General features: G+C 36.6%; 1 protein-coding gene across 2 annotated transcripts; it reads right to left on the minus strand.

Moving 5' to 3' along the window:
* Nucleotides 1-4,879: 4,879 nt before the first annotated feature.
* On the minus strand, nt 4,880-6,252 carry LOC113277241 (protein LIGHT-DEPENDENT SHORT HYPOCOTYLS 10-like). 2 transcript variants are annotated; one of them, XM_026526391.1, is made up of 2 exons: nt 5,419-6,252; nt 4,880-5,329 (listed from the first exon to the last, which is right to left on the minus strand). In XM_026526391.1, the coding sequence occupies exon 1, from the start codon at nt 6,062-6,064 to the stop codon at nt 5,441-5,443; it is 624 nt and encodes a 207-aa protein (XP_026382176.1). In that variant the 5' UTR covers nt 6,065-6,252; the 3' UTR covers nt 4,880-5,329; nt 5,419-5,440. The 2 variants fall into 2 exon arrangements, with proteins under 2 accessions (XP_026382176.1, XP_026382171.1); XM_026526386.1 differs by having other exon boundaries at nt 4,881-5,329; nt 5,423-6,252.
* Nucleotides 6,253-13,265: the final 7,013 nt, after the last annotated feature.

The raw sequence follows: 13,265 nt of genomic DNA on the forward strand, positions 1-13,265 counted from the left end.
ATATTATTACCATTTTGACATATCTCTCACTTCTTTCTATACTTTTGTGAAGGTGATCATGAATATACTGATGTGGTCATTCACTGAAATACTGGAGTATCTGAACGTTCTTGATATTGACTTCCGCAACCACTTAGAAATAGCTATAGCAGTTAAGTCTTATGACAGCTACCTCTGTTAGATTTGACTACCGCAGTCAGGTAAGTTATTGCATGCTTCTTTTGTTTGTTGTTTGAAATTCAGATATAGAAAACTTTGTGTTTCACTTTTTCTTCTTACAGTTCATGTTTATGGTTTTGGAGCTGCTAAATTAGGTGATAACCTAAAATTTTTGGTGGTTTATTTAGAAGAAAGTTTGTGTGTTTGATTTTGCTGGACTGGGAACTGCTGTGATTCATTTTAGAGATGTTGATGATATGGAATATACATCTTACTTCGGGCGATTTTAAAACCAGGTTCTATCCACGGGCTTTACCTAAGCAATCAAATAGAGTGTCCAATAACATAATAAGAAAAAGAGAATAATAGAAAAAAATGTTAGTTAAATACAACTCACAGTTTATCAATAAGAACACCCATGACTAGCATAATAGAGAAAAGTAACTCCTTATCTAGCATTGAAAAACTTAAAATAAGTAATTTAAGCTTTATGGTTGGTTTTGGACATATTTTTAGGATATGGACTGGTGTACGCAGCAAAGACTTCAGTTTGTGCCTTTAATTGTTCAGAATTGTGCCTTTATATGGAAACCTGTTTCGAGTCATACTGAATTTTTTTGAGGCACTTATTTATTATTCCATCTAGGATGGTTTTATAGGGGGTGTCTAAAGGTAGTGCAATTACCTATATATCCTTAAATAATTTAATTACTAGAGTTTCCTTATCCTCAAAAATCTAAAATCAAAAATCAAAATAACCTTTAAACTTAAACATCTTGGACTCCAATTCAATCAAACAATCAATCAATCAAAGGAAACACAAATCGAAGTGAGCGATGTTGGAGTCCGAGATCCAAATCTCAATTGCTCCTAGATGTATTTTAGAATGCATTTGTAACAAACCCATCTTGGTTTTGATTGATTTTATATTGTTCGATCGGTAAAATATGATTTCAAAGATTACATTAGGATTTTCAGAAGATCAGTTCTGTTGATCTTGGAATATCAATTTTGAGCCGAACCAAGTATATGATTTAGAGAAACACTATGTTCGGCTAATGCGATTTTCCTAGATTTTGTTCGAATCAACCGAACTTAAATTCTTCAGTTATAGAATGAAGTTCGGCTGATAACTTGTGAGTCGAACCTTGGTTTTTGGAAATACACCTAGGTTCGGCTAAGAACGATTTTGTTTGAATCAGCCGAACCTAAATTCGTGAATTACAGAGTAAAGTTCGGCTGACAAGTTATCAGCCGAACTGTTCATCTGGTAAGTAGATCTGGGTTTTAAAAATTCAATTTTTTGATAGATTCAACTTATAAAAAGGACATTAAACCTCGTATAGAACTACCCATTATTTGAATCACACATTTTGGTCATTTCTAATCACTAAAATCTCAAAACCCAAGTTTTTTTCACTTCTTCTTCTTCCTCTCAAAAATTCCAACTCTCTCACATAAATTTGATTTCTTTACTAATTTAACATTAATAATTTAATTTAATCAATTCTTATAATTCCTAATTAATCAAATCTAATCATAATCACTAACACTAATTTTGTAAGGGTAGTTATGCCATTATCAAAAAGGATGAATAAGGAATGATGTTGTTTTTTATTTAGTCACCCAATTTTGATATTATTTAGTATGCCTCAAAAAAATCCATTATGCCTCAAAACAGGTTTCTTTTGAGTTGTGCCTTACTTGGGCCGTAATATATGTCTTATGCCATGCTGAAGAAAAAGCTCAAGCTCACCCCATAACTAAGGTCTAGTTCTGCCCCACAATCTCATCACGATTTGTTTGAAAATACTGGGTTGGGGGTTTTGGGTAGGGGTGAGCATGGGTCGGTATGGACCGGTTTTTACCTCATCCGCATCCAATCCAATATATTACAATCCAACATTCAACGGATTTGCATCCAATGGATGTACGGATGAACGGATTGGACGCGGATAATCCAATGGACTTGTATTAGTTAAAATTTATAATGAAAAAATAAAACCAATATAGATGACTTCTTATAGAATCTACACATTGTATATATATATATAAATATAGAAGTGACATGGACACCACTCCAACCAAACACCTTAAAATTTCCAAAACTATCTATATATTTTCTAGAATCCATATAAATGTCCTTATCTAACGGGTATGGATGTCCAACGGATTTTCAAAGTTGCATCCGGGCCCAATCCATAAGCCGTTGGATTTCAAAAATCTCATCCACATCCAACCCATTAGCAAAGCCGTTCAGACATCCATCCGTAAAAATATAGTTGGTCCCGGTTAAATTCGCGCATTACTGCTAAAATGCTCACCCCTAGTTTTAGGTATACCATCTAATTATACTGTGTTTCTTTTCTTCTCCGCAGGGAATTCGAGCCTTCAGAACATTTTCATGGGCGAAACTATTGGACCTGCTCCTGTGGATTCTGGAACTGGCAATGGGCATAGATTGATAGTGAAGTGCGACGAATGATCTAACAAGATTAAAGCACGCTCAAAGGTTCATGAAGTTAACTCAGGAATGACATCGTTCAATGGCCCCACTGCTACTTTGTTAGCACAGATTCATTGGAAAATGATATAATTGGGCCTTTTCCCTGGACAAAGCCCAACTAGGTGAATCGGCCCAACTGGCCGCAACCTGCCTTTAACCCTGTGAGAACGTTAACTTCTCCGGCTCAGTAGTCAGTAATGGATGGATGATTTTACGAACGTCGAACTCACAACCTCCCGTATGGGGAGGAAGATAGGAATTTATCGTATTAGAGGAATGTTCCTCATTTTTATTTGTTACTTAAAAATTTATTTTTCAAGTACAACCTTTGAATTAATTTACGATTTTTTTCGCTTTTATCGACGTCATAACCGGAACCAAGAACTGAGCACTGAGCCCTAGGACGCATGAAAATGAGCTAGAACTGATTCATTCCTACAAAGCAATCACTTTTCTGAAGAGAACGCTAATGGGTTATCACATAGCTTAGCTTAGCTCATTGGGGAGAAATCATTTAATTGAGCTTGGGGTTGATCACTTCGACATTTTCCTTTTAATATATAAAAGTAGGGGTGTACAATGGACGGACGTTTGCGGATTAGGGGTCACCCGCAACCAAACCGTCAAAGTTGCGGATTTGGAAAATTGAACCGTAACCGGTCCAATAATCCGCGGATTTGATATCCACGGATTAGCGGGTGATGCAGACCGAATGCGGATTAATCGCGAATTTAGAATTAAAAAAAAAAAAGTCTACCTATCTGTGAAAATCCTTTCGTATGGGTAATTGATCTCTCTATTTATGTTAACTCACTGTCTCACTCCCATGATAATAAATTAATAGCAATGAAGCAAATGCCAAAGTTTTGTTGCACAACATTATGAGTACAATATATACTTACTAGGTAGTAATCTTAATCAACACTGCAACTGATAAATGTAGTGATCTTTAATCATTTGATGTAGCACCTTGTTTTTGAAAACGAATTTAATTTCCTCTATGAATTGACAAACAACAGGATAAATTTCCTGGATTAGTGCTTTAGTAGGATTCTTGTCCACATTAGACCACCTTTGGCGGATAATTAACTGCTACCTTGTTTTGTGTTTATATTCAGTATCAAGAGGAGGGCACAACTTCTTTTTCCAGTAGTTCTCACAACGCACGGAGTGGATCACGTGCAAGCATCGAGGAGCTTCAAAACCTTCAGTTTTTTCAAGAAGATTATGCAGATCTTGAAATGTTCTCTGAAGAGGACGAACCTCTTATTCCGAGTAAATTAAATTAGAGATATCTAATCTAATCTAAAATCTAAAACTCAATTTTTACGGGTGCGGGTGAATCCGCGGATTTCAACGTCCAACCGCAACCAAACCGCTAAACCTTGCGGATTTGAAAACTCAACCATGTCCGATCCATAAACTCTTACGGATTGGTTTTCACCCACAATTTTGCGGACGGTTGCGGGTGAAAACCACGGTTTCGATTTTTATGCACACCCCTTTGTAAAAGCAAAAAAAACCCGAACTATGATAGCCAACATAATTGAGTAAAACTGATTAATCATTCATGGCACATATCATGATGAAGCATTATTGATCGTCATTGCCATCCATGGGGAGCAAAAGATGGTGGGGATTTTTACTAGGGCCAAAATTAGAGGGCAAGAATAAGTATACACCTAATTAAGATTATAAAATTTATATAGTTAGCTAGAATTTATGACTAATCCCCTAGTGACACTTTAATTGTTTAATGTGCACGGTGCATGCTTACGTAAGATAGAGAGAGATTGATCTTCTCTTTCAAATTGTAATGCCTAACCCCTATCGATTCACCGGTAGAAGTTCCTGCCATGGATAAATCCCGATGTTTGTTTATGGCTTTCGCTGCTAGCTTGAATGCATGTCCCATGATAAAATATAGAGTTTATACCAGCGCACAGGTGTAAAAAAAAATTGATCTTCTCTTTGTGAATGTGAAGTCTCTAAGTAAATTGTAAAATACAGTAGGGTAGATATTTACCAGTACTTTCTGGTGTGAAATTTGAAGCTCAAGCTTATCACAATCACCTCGAAGCTACGTACTCAAAAGGGTGAAAAAATCTAAGGTTTGTCTAGGTGGAAATAGAATCACGGAGGACTACAAAGATAAAATTTTAGGCTGATCACTGACAAGAATATAATGACAAAGATGCACATGTGGAATCTGATTAATTAACTAGTCATCATGTTGCAGAGATATAGTACTCCCAAACAAAAATAGGCAAAATAGTCTGAACATTCATGATTTTGATCATTTTATCTCATCCCTTCTTTGGAAAACTTCGTTTTCACTGCAACCCCCTTATAGCTATAGCTAGCTAATAATTCAAGGAGAGCCTAGCTGCTATAAAATCATGATGAGATCAAATGCATTTTTGCTTGCATTTGCCTAGCTAACTAGCTTAACAAGAACATATAGTTGCCAACTTGCCATATAAGGAGTAAAATTAATCTTAAAGTAAAATAGGGTTTAAGCTGGAGTTTAGTATGAATAGGTTCAAAGCTGTACCTAATTCTCATTCATTGTTGCAGTTGCCTTATTTCAAGCTGGAGTTCAGTATGAACAGATTCATCAGATATACGCAGAATTGCGGTGTCGGAATACTTACTGATCTTAATCTAGCATGCAAATCAGGGAAAGGAAAAACACTTAATTAAATATATATGTATAGTACTGATCATCTGAAGAATTGCAAAACGAAATTTACCCACAAGAAGTACTAAGTTGAATCATGATCTCGACGAGGGCAGTATCACAGGAGGGGCACTACTAACTGTTTCGTCTCTGGCGGAACTAGTACTAGCTGTGGTGGTGGTGATGGCAAGTTCATTTTTCTTCTTCTTCCTCCTCTTCTTATTCTTCTTGTAACTGATTCCGCGAGCTTTAGCCTGTGATTCTCTGACCTCCCGCAAGTAAACACGAATAGAACCTCGTCCGAAAGGATTTGATTCAGCCGTTCCACCATTCTCTTCATAAGCAGCTCGAAGTCGTCCAATTAACGCGTCAAGACTCCCCCAAGCTTGTTTCAGAGGACATGGGCAAGGTGCAGGTGGTTCCGGTTGCCCGAAATATACACAACCTTGTGTATGAACTCTTGTTTTCCCGAACTGATCCAAATACTGTAGAAATTCAAGTACATGGTTTCCGCTACACTGTGAAAGTGAAACTGGTGGTCTCTTGTTCTTCAAGTACTGACTAAAAGTGTTCCAATCTCGCCGCTTTTGTGACTCGTACCTACTTAACGGAGCCGGTGGTTGACGGCTATGTTCACCGCCGCCGCCACCACTGCTAATCGATCTTGACGATGATTCTGTGCCTTCCATAACATCTTTTCCTCTATCACCTGATGACATCGCGCTCGACCACCGGCCACCACTGCTACCAAGAAGCCATAAAACTGCAAGTTATAGTATGAAAAACTCTTTGATGCTTTAGACAAAAGAAGGCAAGAAAAATGGGGTTGGAAACAGGAAAAAGCAAATCAAATGCAGATAGATTTAGTGAAGTGGAGAAGGATATGAAAGCAGAATCACATCATGGCCCTACTGGTTTAGACATTTCATGGGGCCTGTTTTATTCCTTTTTCTTTCTTCACCAATTCATTCTTTTTTATCCTTTTCATATATATTCATTGTCTGTACGTACTATCTTAATATATTTAACTATATATTTCTCGTCAAAAGAAATCAATTATTGAAATGCCATCATCAACACCATCATTTTTAGACTTTTTTCATATTGTGCAATGAAAATAAACAAAAATGAGTGCGAAAATTTTAGATTCTCTATTATGTTTATTGGTTCGATCCATATAATAACCTACAATATGATATGTCAATTTTGATAAAAGGTGGTATTATTTTTTTTTCATTTTAGTCTAAAATATCTCGAAATGAAATGATATAAGATGAGAATAGTAACTCTTTTCAAAAACAAACAGAGGAGTTGACACGGGACGTTCCCTAGCACAACTCAGTGGCTAATATTTGTTTCCATTCTAATGCTCTTGCATATCTTTCCCCATCCTAAATAGAGAGTCCAATATAGGGAAGATATCAGTATTCTTGTTAAGTCTTAAATATTTAGAGTTTTGTTATGTTTAGTAATTGTTTGGCTTTAGGGTTTATTTAGAAATATAAGTATTTCCTGGTTCTCATCTTGTAGAACAGCTTGGATTAGCTCATTTTATGATAATATTAATCAATCAGTTGATTGCCTATGAATCATTGTTATTATCTTTTAAACTCTTGGATTAGGGTTCCCTGTTCTGCTCCTGGATTGGAGTTGATTTATCCCATTCTAGGAGTGGATTCTCCTTTTGTTACGTTTTCCATTTGATTACTTCCGTTGTGCCTTATCAGGTGTTACCAGAGCAGGTTCTTTCCTGCTGCCATCTTTAATATCTACCTTAGAAACGGTTGAGGAGTCCCGTATAATCTAGGATTTTCATAAAAGATGACGATTACGGAAGGGGAAAAGAATACCAAGAAGGATCCTATGTTGATGATGATTGAAGCTCAAGACAAGATCATCGCTGAACTAGGACACACATTACTGTCGCATACAAGATTACTGAATGATATACACAATTCAATGAAGGATTTGAAGATCGAGACGCCGGACCATGTTGAGCATATCCTGGAAAGGGAACGACGACCTTATAATCGTGTTCGCAGCCTATTAAACCAAAACTTTACTGCTAGGGGCTATGAGGGCGGAGATACTCACGGTTCGAGAAGATGCTTCAGAGGGGGTCCAAATCGAGCAACTAATCTCTTCGAAGATGCTGCTGGACCTGGTTTCATAAAGGTAAATCCTACACAGAGAGTTCCATGGAGCGAGCAAAGCACCAACGAGTACCGAAGAAAAACCATTCGAGATGGACGAGGGTTTTCAGAGTATGATTTTGCTCCTGATAACTTTATGGACTTTGAAGATGTCGACGATGTGATGCAAAAGAAACCTATGCAGAACCGTATGGCTTTTAGGAATGACTACCACAATCCTGATCAAGCCAACCATAATTTCGTACAACGTCGACCTAGATTTGAATCAGGGTCGAGAAGGCATGAATGTCAAGACCTGAACGAGTGGGAAGAAGAGGATATAGATGCTGATTTTTTCCACGAAGATTCGTCTCAAGCTAACGCCATGATAGGGCCGATACCAAACCAGCATATAAGATGAAGTTAGAAGTGCCGACGTATGATGGTAAGATTGATATTGAAGGTTTTTTAGATTATATTGTTGTTGTTGAGGATTTTTTTGAATGTATGAAAATTCCTGAAACCCAACAAGTCAAAGTTGGTTTCATATAAGTTGAAAGTGGGAGCTGCTTCGTGGTGGCGGAAAACATTGCACAACAGAATGCTTAGGGGTGAGGGTGCAGTCACATCTTGGTCTCTAATGCGACGATTAATGAAAGCTCGTTTTCTTCCTTCCGACCATACTCAACAACTTTTCCAAAGCTATCAACAATGTTCACAGAAGAGGAGGCCAGTTGATGAGTATACAGAAGAATTCTATCGATTGGGTTCAAGGGTTTAGTCGCAGCGGGGAAGCCTGATACGGGACGTTCCCTAGCACAACTCAGTGGCTAATATGTGTGTCCATTCTAATGCTCTTGCATATCTTTTCCCATTCTAAATAGAGAGTCCAATAAAGGGAAGATATCAGTATTCTTGTTAAGTCTTAGATATTTAGAGTTTTGTTATGTTTAGTAATTGCTTGGATTTAGGGTTCATTAAGAACTATAAGTATTTCCTGGTTCTCATCTTGTAGAACAGCTTGGATTATCTCATTTTATGATAATATTAATCAATCAGTTGATTGCCTATGAACCATTGTTATTTTCTTTTAAAATCTTGGATTAGAGTTCCCTGTTCTTGTGTTACAGCTCCTGGATTGGAGTTGATTTATCCCATTCTAGGAGTGGATTCTCCTATTATTACGTTTTCCATTTGATTATTTCCGATGTGCCTTATGAGGAGTATATCACCAAATCATTTTTCTTGCCGCTTAATTTTAAGAATATTTGTCATGCTTCAAAAAAAAAAAAAAACAAATCATTTTCCTTACTCTCTTTTATAAATTTTTCCTCCTTTTTGAAGCATAATATATTTTCCGATGTTTCATACTTCATTACATTGAGTGTATGCCCTATATCTTAGTGTTATTGTACCAATTTTAAATTGGTCTGAATCAGGTGTATATCTTGTAGTGTTATTATACCAATTTTAAATTGGTCTGAATCTGATGTTTGATCGTTGGGTTTTCTTAAATTTTCACAAAATTGGTTAAAAAGACCAAAATCAACAATTCCTGGGTGAAATGTACAGTTAGATTTTGATACTGTTTAATGGACAAAAATGTAAAAATAAACAGGATGTAACCAGTTTCATCGTGCCCATTTTCAAATATTTGTTCTTATTTTTAATTTGCACAGAATATATCAAGTTTCATCCTTGCTATTTTTTAAATTTAAGATAGAATGAAACCAATTTCATCCTTACTATTTATTTTTTTGACTATTTCACCCAAACTTTTTTTTTACTCGTCCATTTGAACCGTGATTTAAAAATATTTCCGTAAATTTTTCTGATGTTTAATTCAACCTCTAGCTCTACTCATATATTTGTGGCTAAAAGGTACTTGGGCCAGATACAATTTTGTGTTAGTGACATATCTTGCTAGATTCGACAAATTATTTGACTAGGAAGGCTGTTAGCTTAATTACAACTTGGTTATACATTTATTTGAATTATTATTAGTCACGGTGACATAATAATTATATAATTAATCTTTGGCTAATAAACTATAGTATCCAATTGTTAAAAAATAAACTATAGTATCCAGCTATAATGCTCTTTATATCTTTTAGAGATTTTGTTTTTGCGTTGATGATTGCTGTTCTCACTATCCTCGTCATTGTGATGATCACACTTTACTTAATTCCTTTTCGTTTTCTTTAAAAAGAAAACAAAATTTTCGTCAATTAAATTGGAACAACCTTTTGAACTGTCGATCTATTTGATTATTGGTCTTTTCAGTGACTCGATCTATGCAATCCAGCGGGTTTCATGGGACTAAATTTATGGCCGTGCTACCCCTGGGGCATTTTCTTTTTCTTTTAATCGTATTTTTTTAGTTTGGTGTGTGCGCAGCTTCGCCCCTCCCGTAACAATTCACTTTTGATTGGGTATGCGTGGAGCTTCGCCCCGTCCCGTAACAATACATTTTTGCAGCGCGGCGAATGCTAGGTGTAGAAAAAATATGTAATTATTTACTTTTTCCTTTTATTTTCGCAGAGAATATGTGTGAAATATATGATTTTTTTTCCCTTTATGTATTAATTTGGTGTGCGGGTGACTCCGTCCCGCCCCGTGAAAACGTGTTTTTGATTTGGTGTGTACGGAACAAATACATTAAATAAATAGAGAATATATGTAGATTTTTCCCTTTTATATGATCAGGATGATCAGGATAATAGACATTTCCAATCCAGGCTATATGTTACTGCCACGTCTTTTTATGAAAAACGCAGTTAACCGAATGACGTACTCATTGTATGTTTAACGCAAGTCCCGTCAATACGAAAAAGGCCCCGTCAATACATGTATGTCCGATGGTTAGCAGTTAACTTAAAATGTTTCTCTAGTTTATATGGTTTAGGATACAATTTCCTAATTACACATGGTCTAAGTTAAAAATACACAATTTCCTAATTTTATATACGATTTTTTTATTATTGTTATTATTTTATTTTATTGACGGAAGTATTGTCCACCATAGACGGTGTTACTAACATACAGTTAAGTATTTGGTGTAAACACGGTCTTGTAGTGTCTATATCGGTTTGTCCATGCACGCAAAAAAAATTCCTTGAACTTATCCAACCATTGAGTCCGACAATACCAGCGGTAGTCGGATAAACTTCGTTCCAATCGGCAATAAATTTGTCCAATCTTTTTTCGTACATATCCTCGGTAAGAGACCAATAAGCTTTCTCCCAATCTATTAGAAATTCCAACCACTGTTTATGATTTTCCGCATGTTCTTTGTCTACTCGCTCTTTTATCCTGCCTCTCTCATCTTCTTCTTCTTCGGGTGATAGTTTGTTCTTGCGAACATCTTCCTCTAGTAGAACAATCATTCTCTTCTTAATATCCACCTTAGTCGGTTCAAACAAGGCATGGCAAGTTTTTATGATATTTTGACGTATATGATATGTACATAGGAAATTTTGTGCGTCCGGGAAGACATCGGATATTGCATTCATTAATGCGTCATCTTGATCGGTTATGATGAACTTTGGAAGTTGATTTTCCCGGAAGAATAATTTCAATTGTCGTAATGCCCAGTGATAATTATAGTCCCTCTCGTTTTCCATTAAACACCAAGCAATGTGAATGATACCTTGTTCGATGTTTACCCCACGATGTTGAACAACGACATATTGTGTTTGTTTGTCTTGTAGGTGCAATCCATCAAAAGAACACCACAACATGTATGAGCCAATTGTGAAAGCAAAGGATGTGAAATGAATATTTGAAGGGGCTTGTTGTCCGTCTCTCTTTTAGTGATACGCGTGTAGTTGTGATCCCAAACTATCTTCTCAAATTCTTGCATAACGGTCCTCCCTTCCCATTCCACCCTTCTAACACTTGCTTGTGCGCTATAAATTGTACTTAAAGAAGACACGTTGGTATTATCCTTTTCCTTTAAGCCTTTGAGAATTTGTCTCGGTTTGATAAGTGATTTGGTAATTCTCTTTACATCCTCCAATTCATGAGGTTTTATCTTCGCAACTAGGAAGTGACCAACAAAATCTTTCGGATCTCGGTGGTTATGACGGCCGAACCAAACTGCACAATCCCTTTCATTGTTCTTGTCATTTAGATGGAATACAAGCTTAAAGGGGAAATTATCCTTCCTCGTATGAGTCTTGTATACCCTATTAGTCTTCTTTGGATATACATAACCCTTTCTCTTGTGACTATTCTTCTCCTTGTATTGCCCACTTCTCTCGCAAACCATATCAAAACGACCATTTGAACCTTGGGTATTCCTCATCAACACACACGTGTTCTTAAGAGCCGTCTTTTTAGCCCAAGCGATTGCTTCCTTTGGATCTTTAATTCCCTAAATAAGGACAACAATGGCAGATTAGAAGGTTCATTACAAGCAATCCATTAGTAAAGTTCAAGATACTAGGTGAAAAGTATTCTTTGGTAACATACCAGAGGCATTTTGTAGTATTCCGACGTATCCCGACCAAGCGGTTTTGCATTTTTTGGATCAATATATGTCACCACCTATGGATCGAATGAAAAGAAAATAAATTAGTTCCAAAATAAATAAAAACCCTATGCCGGAAACGATTTCCGGCATGCTCGACCAATGTTCCGGCATGGTCGAACTGAACCGAAACTGAAGACAAAATTTGAAAACCTTTTCCGGCATGCGAATTTCATTTGAAATCAATGTCGGAAACATAGGTTCCGACATTCTCATAATCTATGGTTTCACGCCGGTACCTGCTTCCGGCATAACCCACAATTAGTATATCATGCCGGTATTTAGCTTTGGAAAACACTCAATCCTGTATGGTTTTTTTGTAGGTATAGGCATGGAAACGTTATAATTGAACAATGCCAGTTGTCATGCCGGCATGCTCGTTATCTATGGTTCCATGCCGGTAGACAGTTCCGACGTGGTAGTTAATTAATTTTCCATGTTGGTAATTAGCTTTGGAAGGCAATGCATCCTGTATGTTTTTCATGCAGTACCGGCATGGTAATCTTAGAATATAACCATGCCGGTATAATATTCCATAGAATATTCCTTGGTAGGTAAAAAGTAACTTTTGAACCGACATAGTTTTTTGGTTGAATTTCAAAATGGGGAATATCGGGATGCCGGCATGGCCGTAGTATGAAATCATGTCGGTACCGCTGCTTCCGGCATTGTATTCATACCGCGTCCATGCCGGCACCGATCTTTTTCATCTGCAAAAATGGTGCGTTCAATGAAAAAAATCAATTTTTCAACCTCTTAGCAGCTTTACCTGTGTATTAGGGATGCTTGTATGTTGTGCAAGTTTACTTTCTTGTGTATGTTTTTTAAAACACTTTCCATGCTCGTAAAAATCATCATTCAAGGGTGTTGGATCAACAAAGAGTTACAATTGTGAGTTGTTGTGTCATTAGCTGAAGATTCAAGATATGCTCCTTGTTGTAGTTGAGCTAAAGATTCAACAGCAACAAGTCTCTCTCCATAATCATCCTCCATTTTCACCAAAAAAAAGTTCCCTCTCAAACACTTTTTTCCCTCCTTCTACTCTCACCTCACTCATCCAAATACAAATAAAAATGCACACTAATCTTTTAACAAATACTTAAGATTTTTCTTAATTATATATTATTATACACTAATCCTGATTAGTGAGGGGTAGATTAGGAATTAGGTAAAATACTTAGATAAGATGTGAGTCTGATTTGTTGTTTGTATCCTGTTTTTGTCCTTTTCCTCTATCCCCCAATTAGTTTCGATATC

This window comes from Papaver somniferum, chromosome 1 (assembly GCF_003573695.1).
Source record: "Papaver somniferum cultivar HN1 chromosome 1, ASM357369v1, whole genome shotgun sequence".
NCBI lineage: Eukaryota > Viridiplantae > Streptophyta > Magnoliopsida > Ranunculales > Papaveraceae > Papaver > Papaver somniferum.

Bases quoted from the DNA above. Each gene is read 5' to 3' on its own strand.
- LOC113277241 (XM_026526391.1), bottom strand. From the start codon at position 6,064: ATGTCATCAGGTGATAGAGGAAAAGATGTTATGGAAGGCACAGAATCA.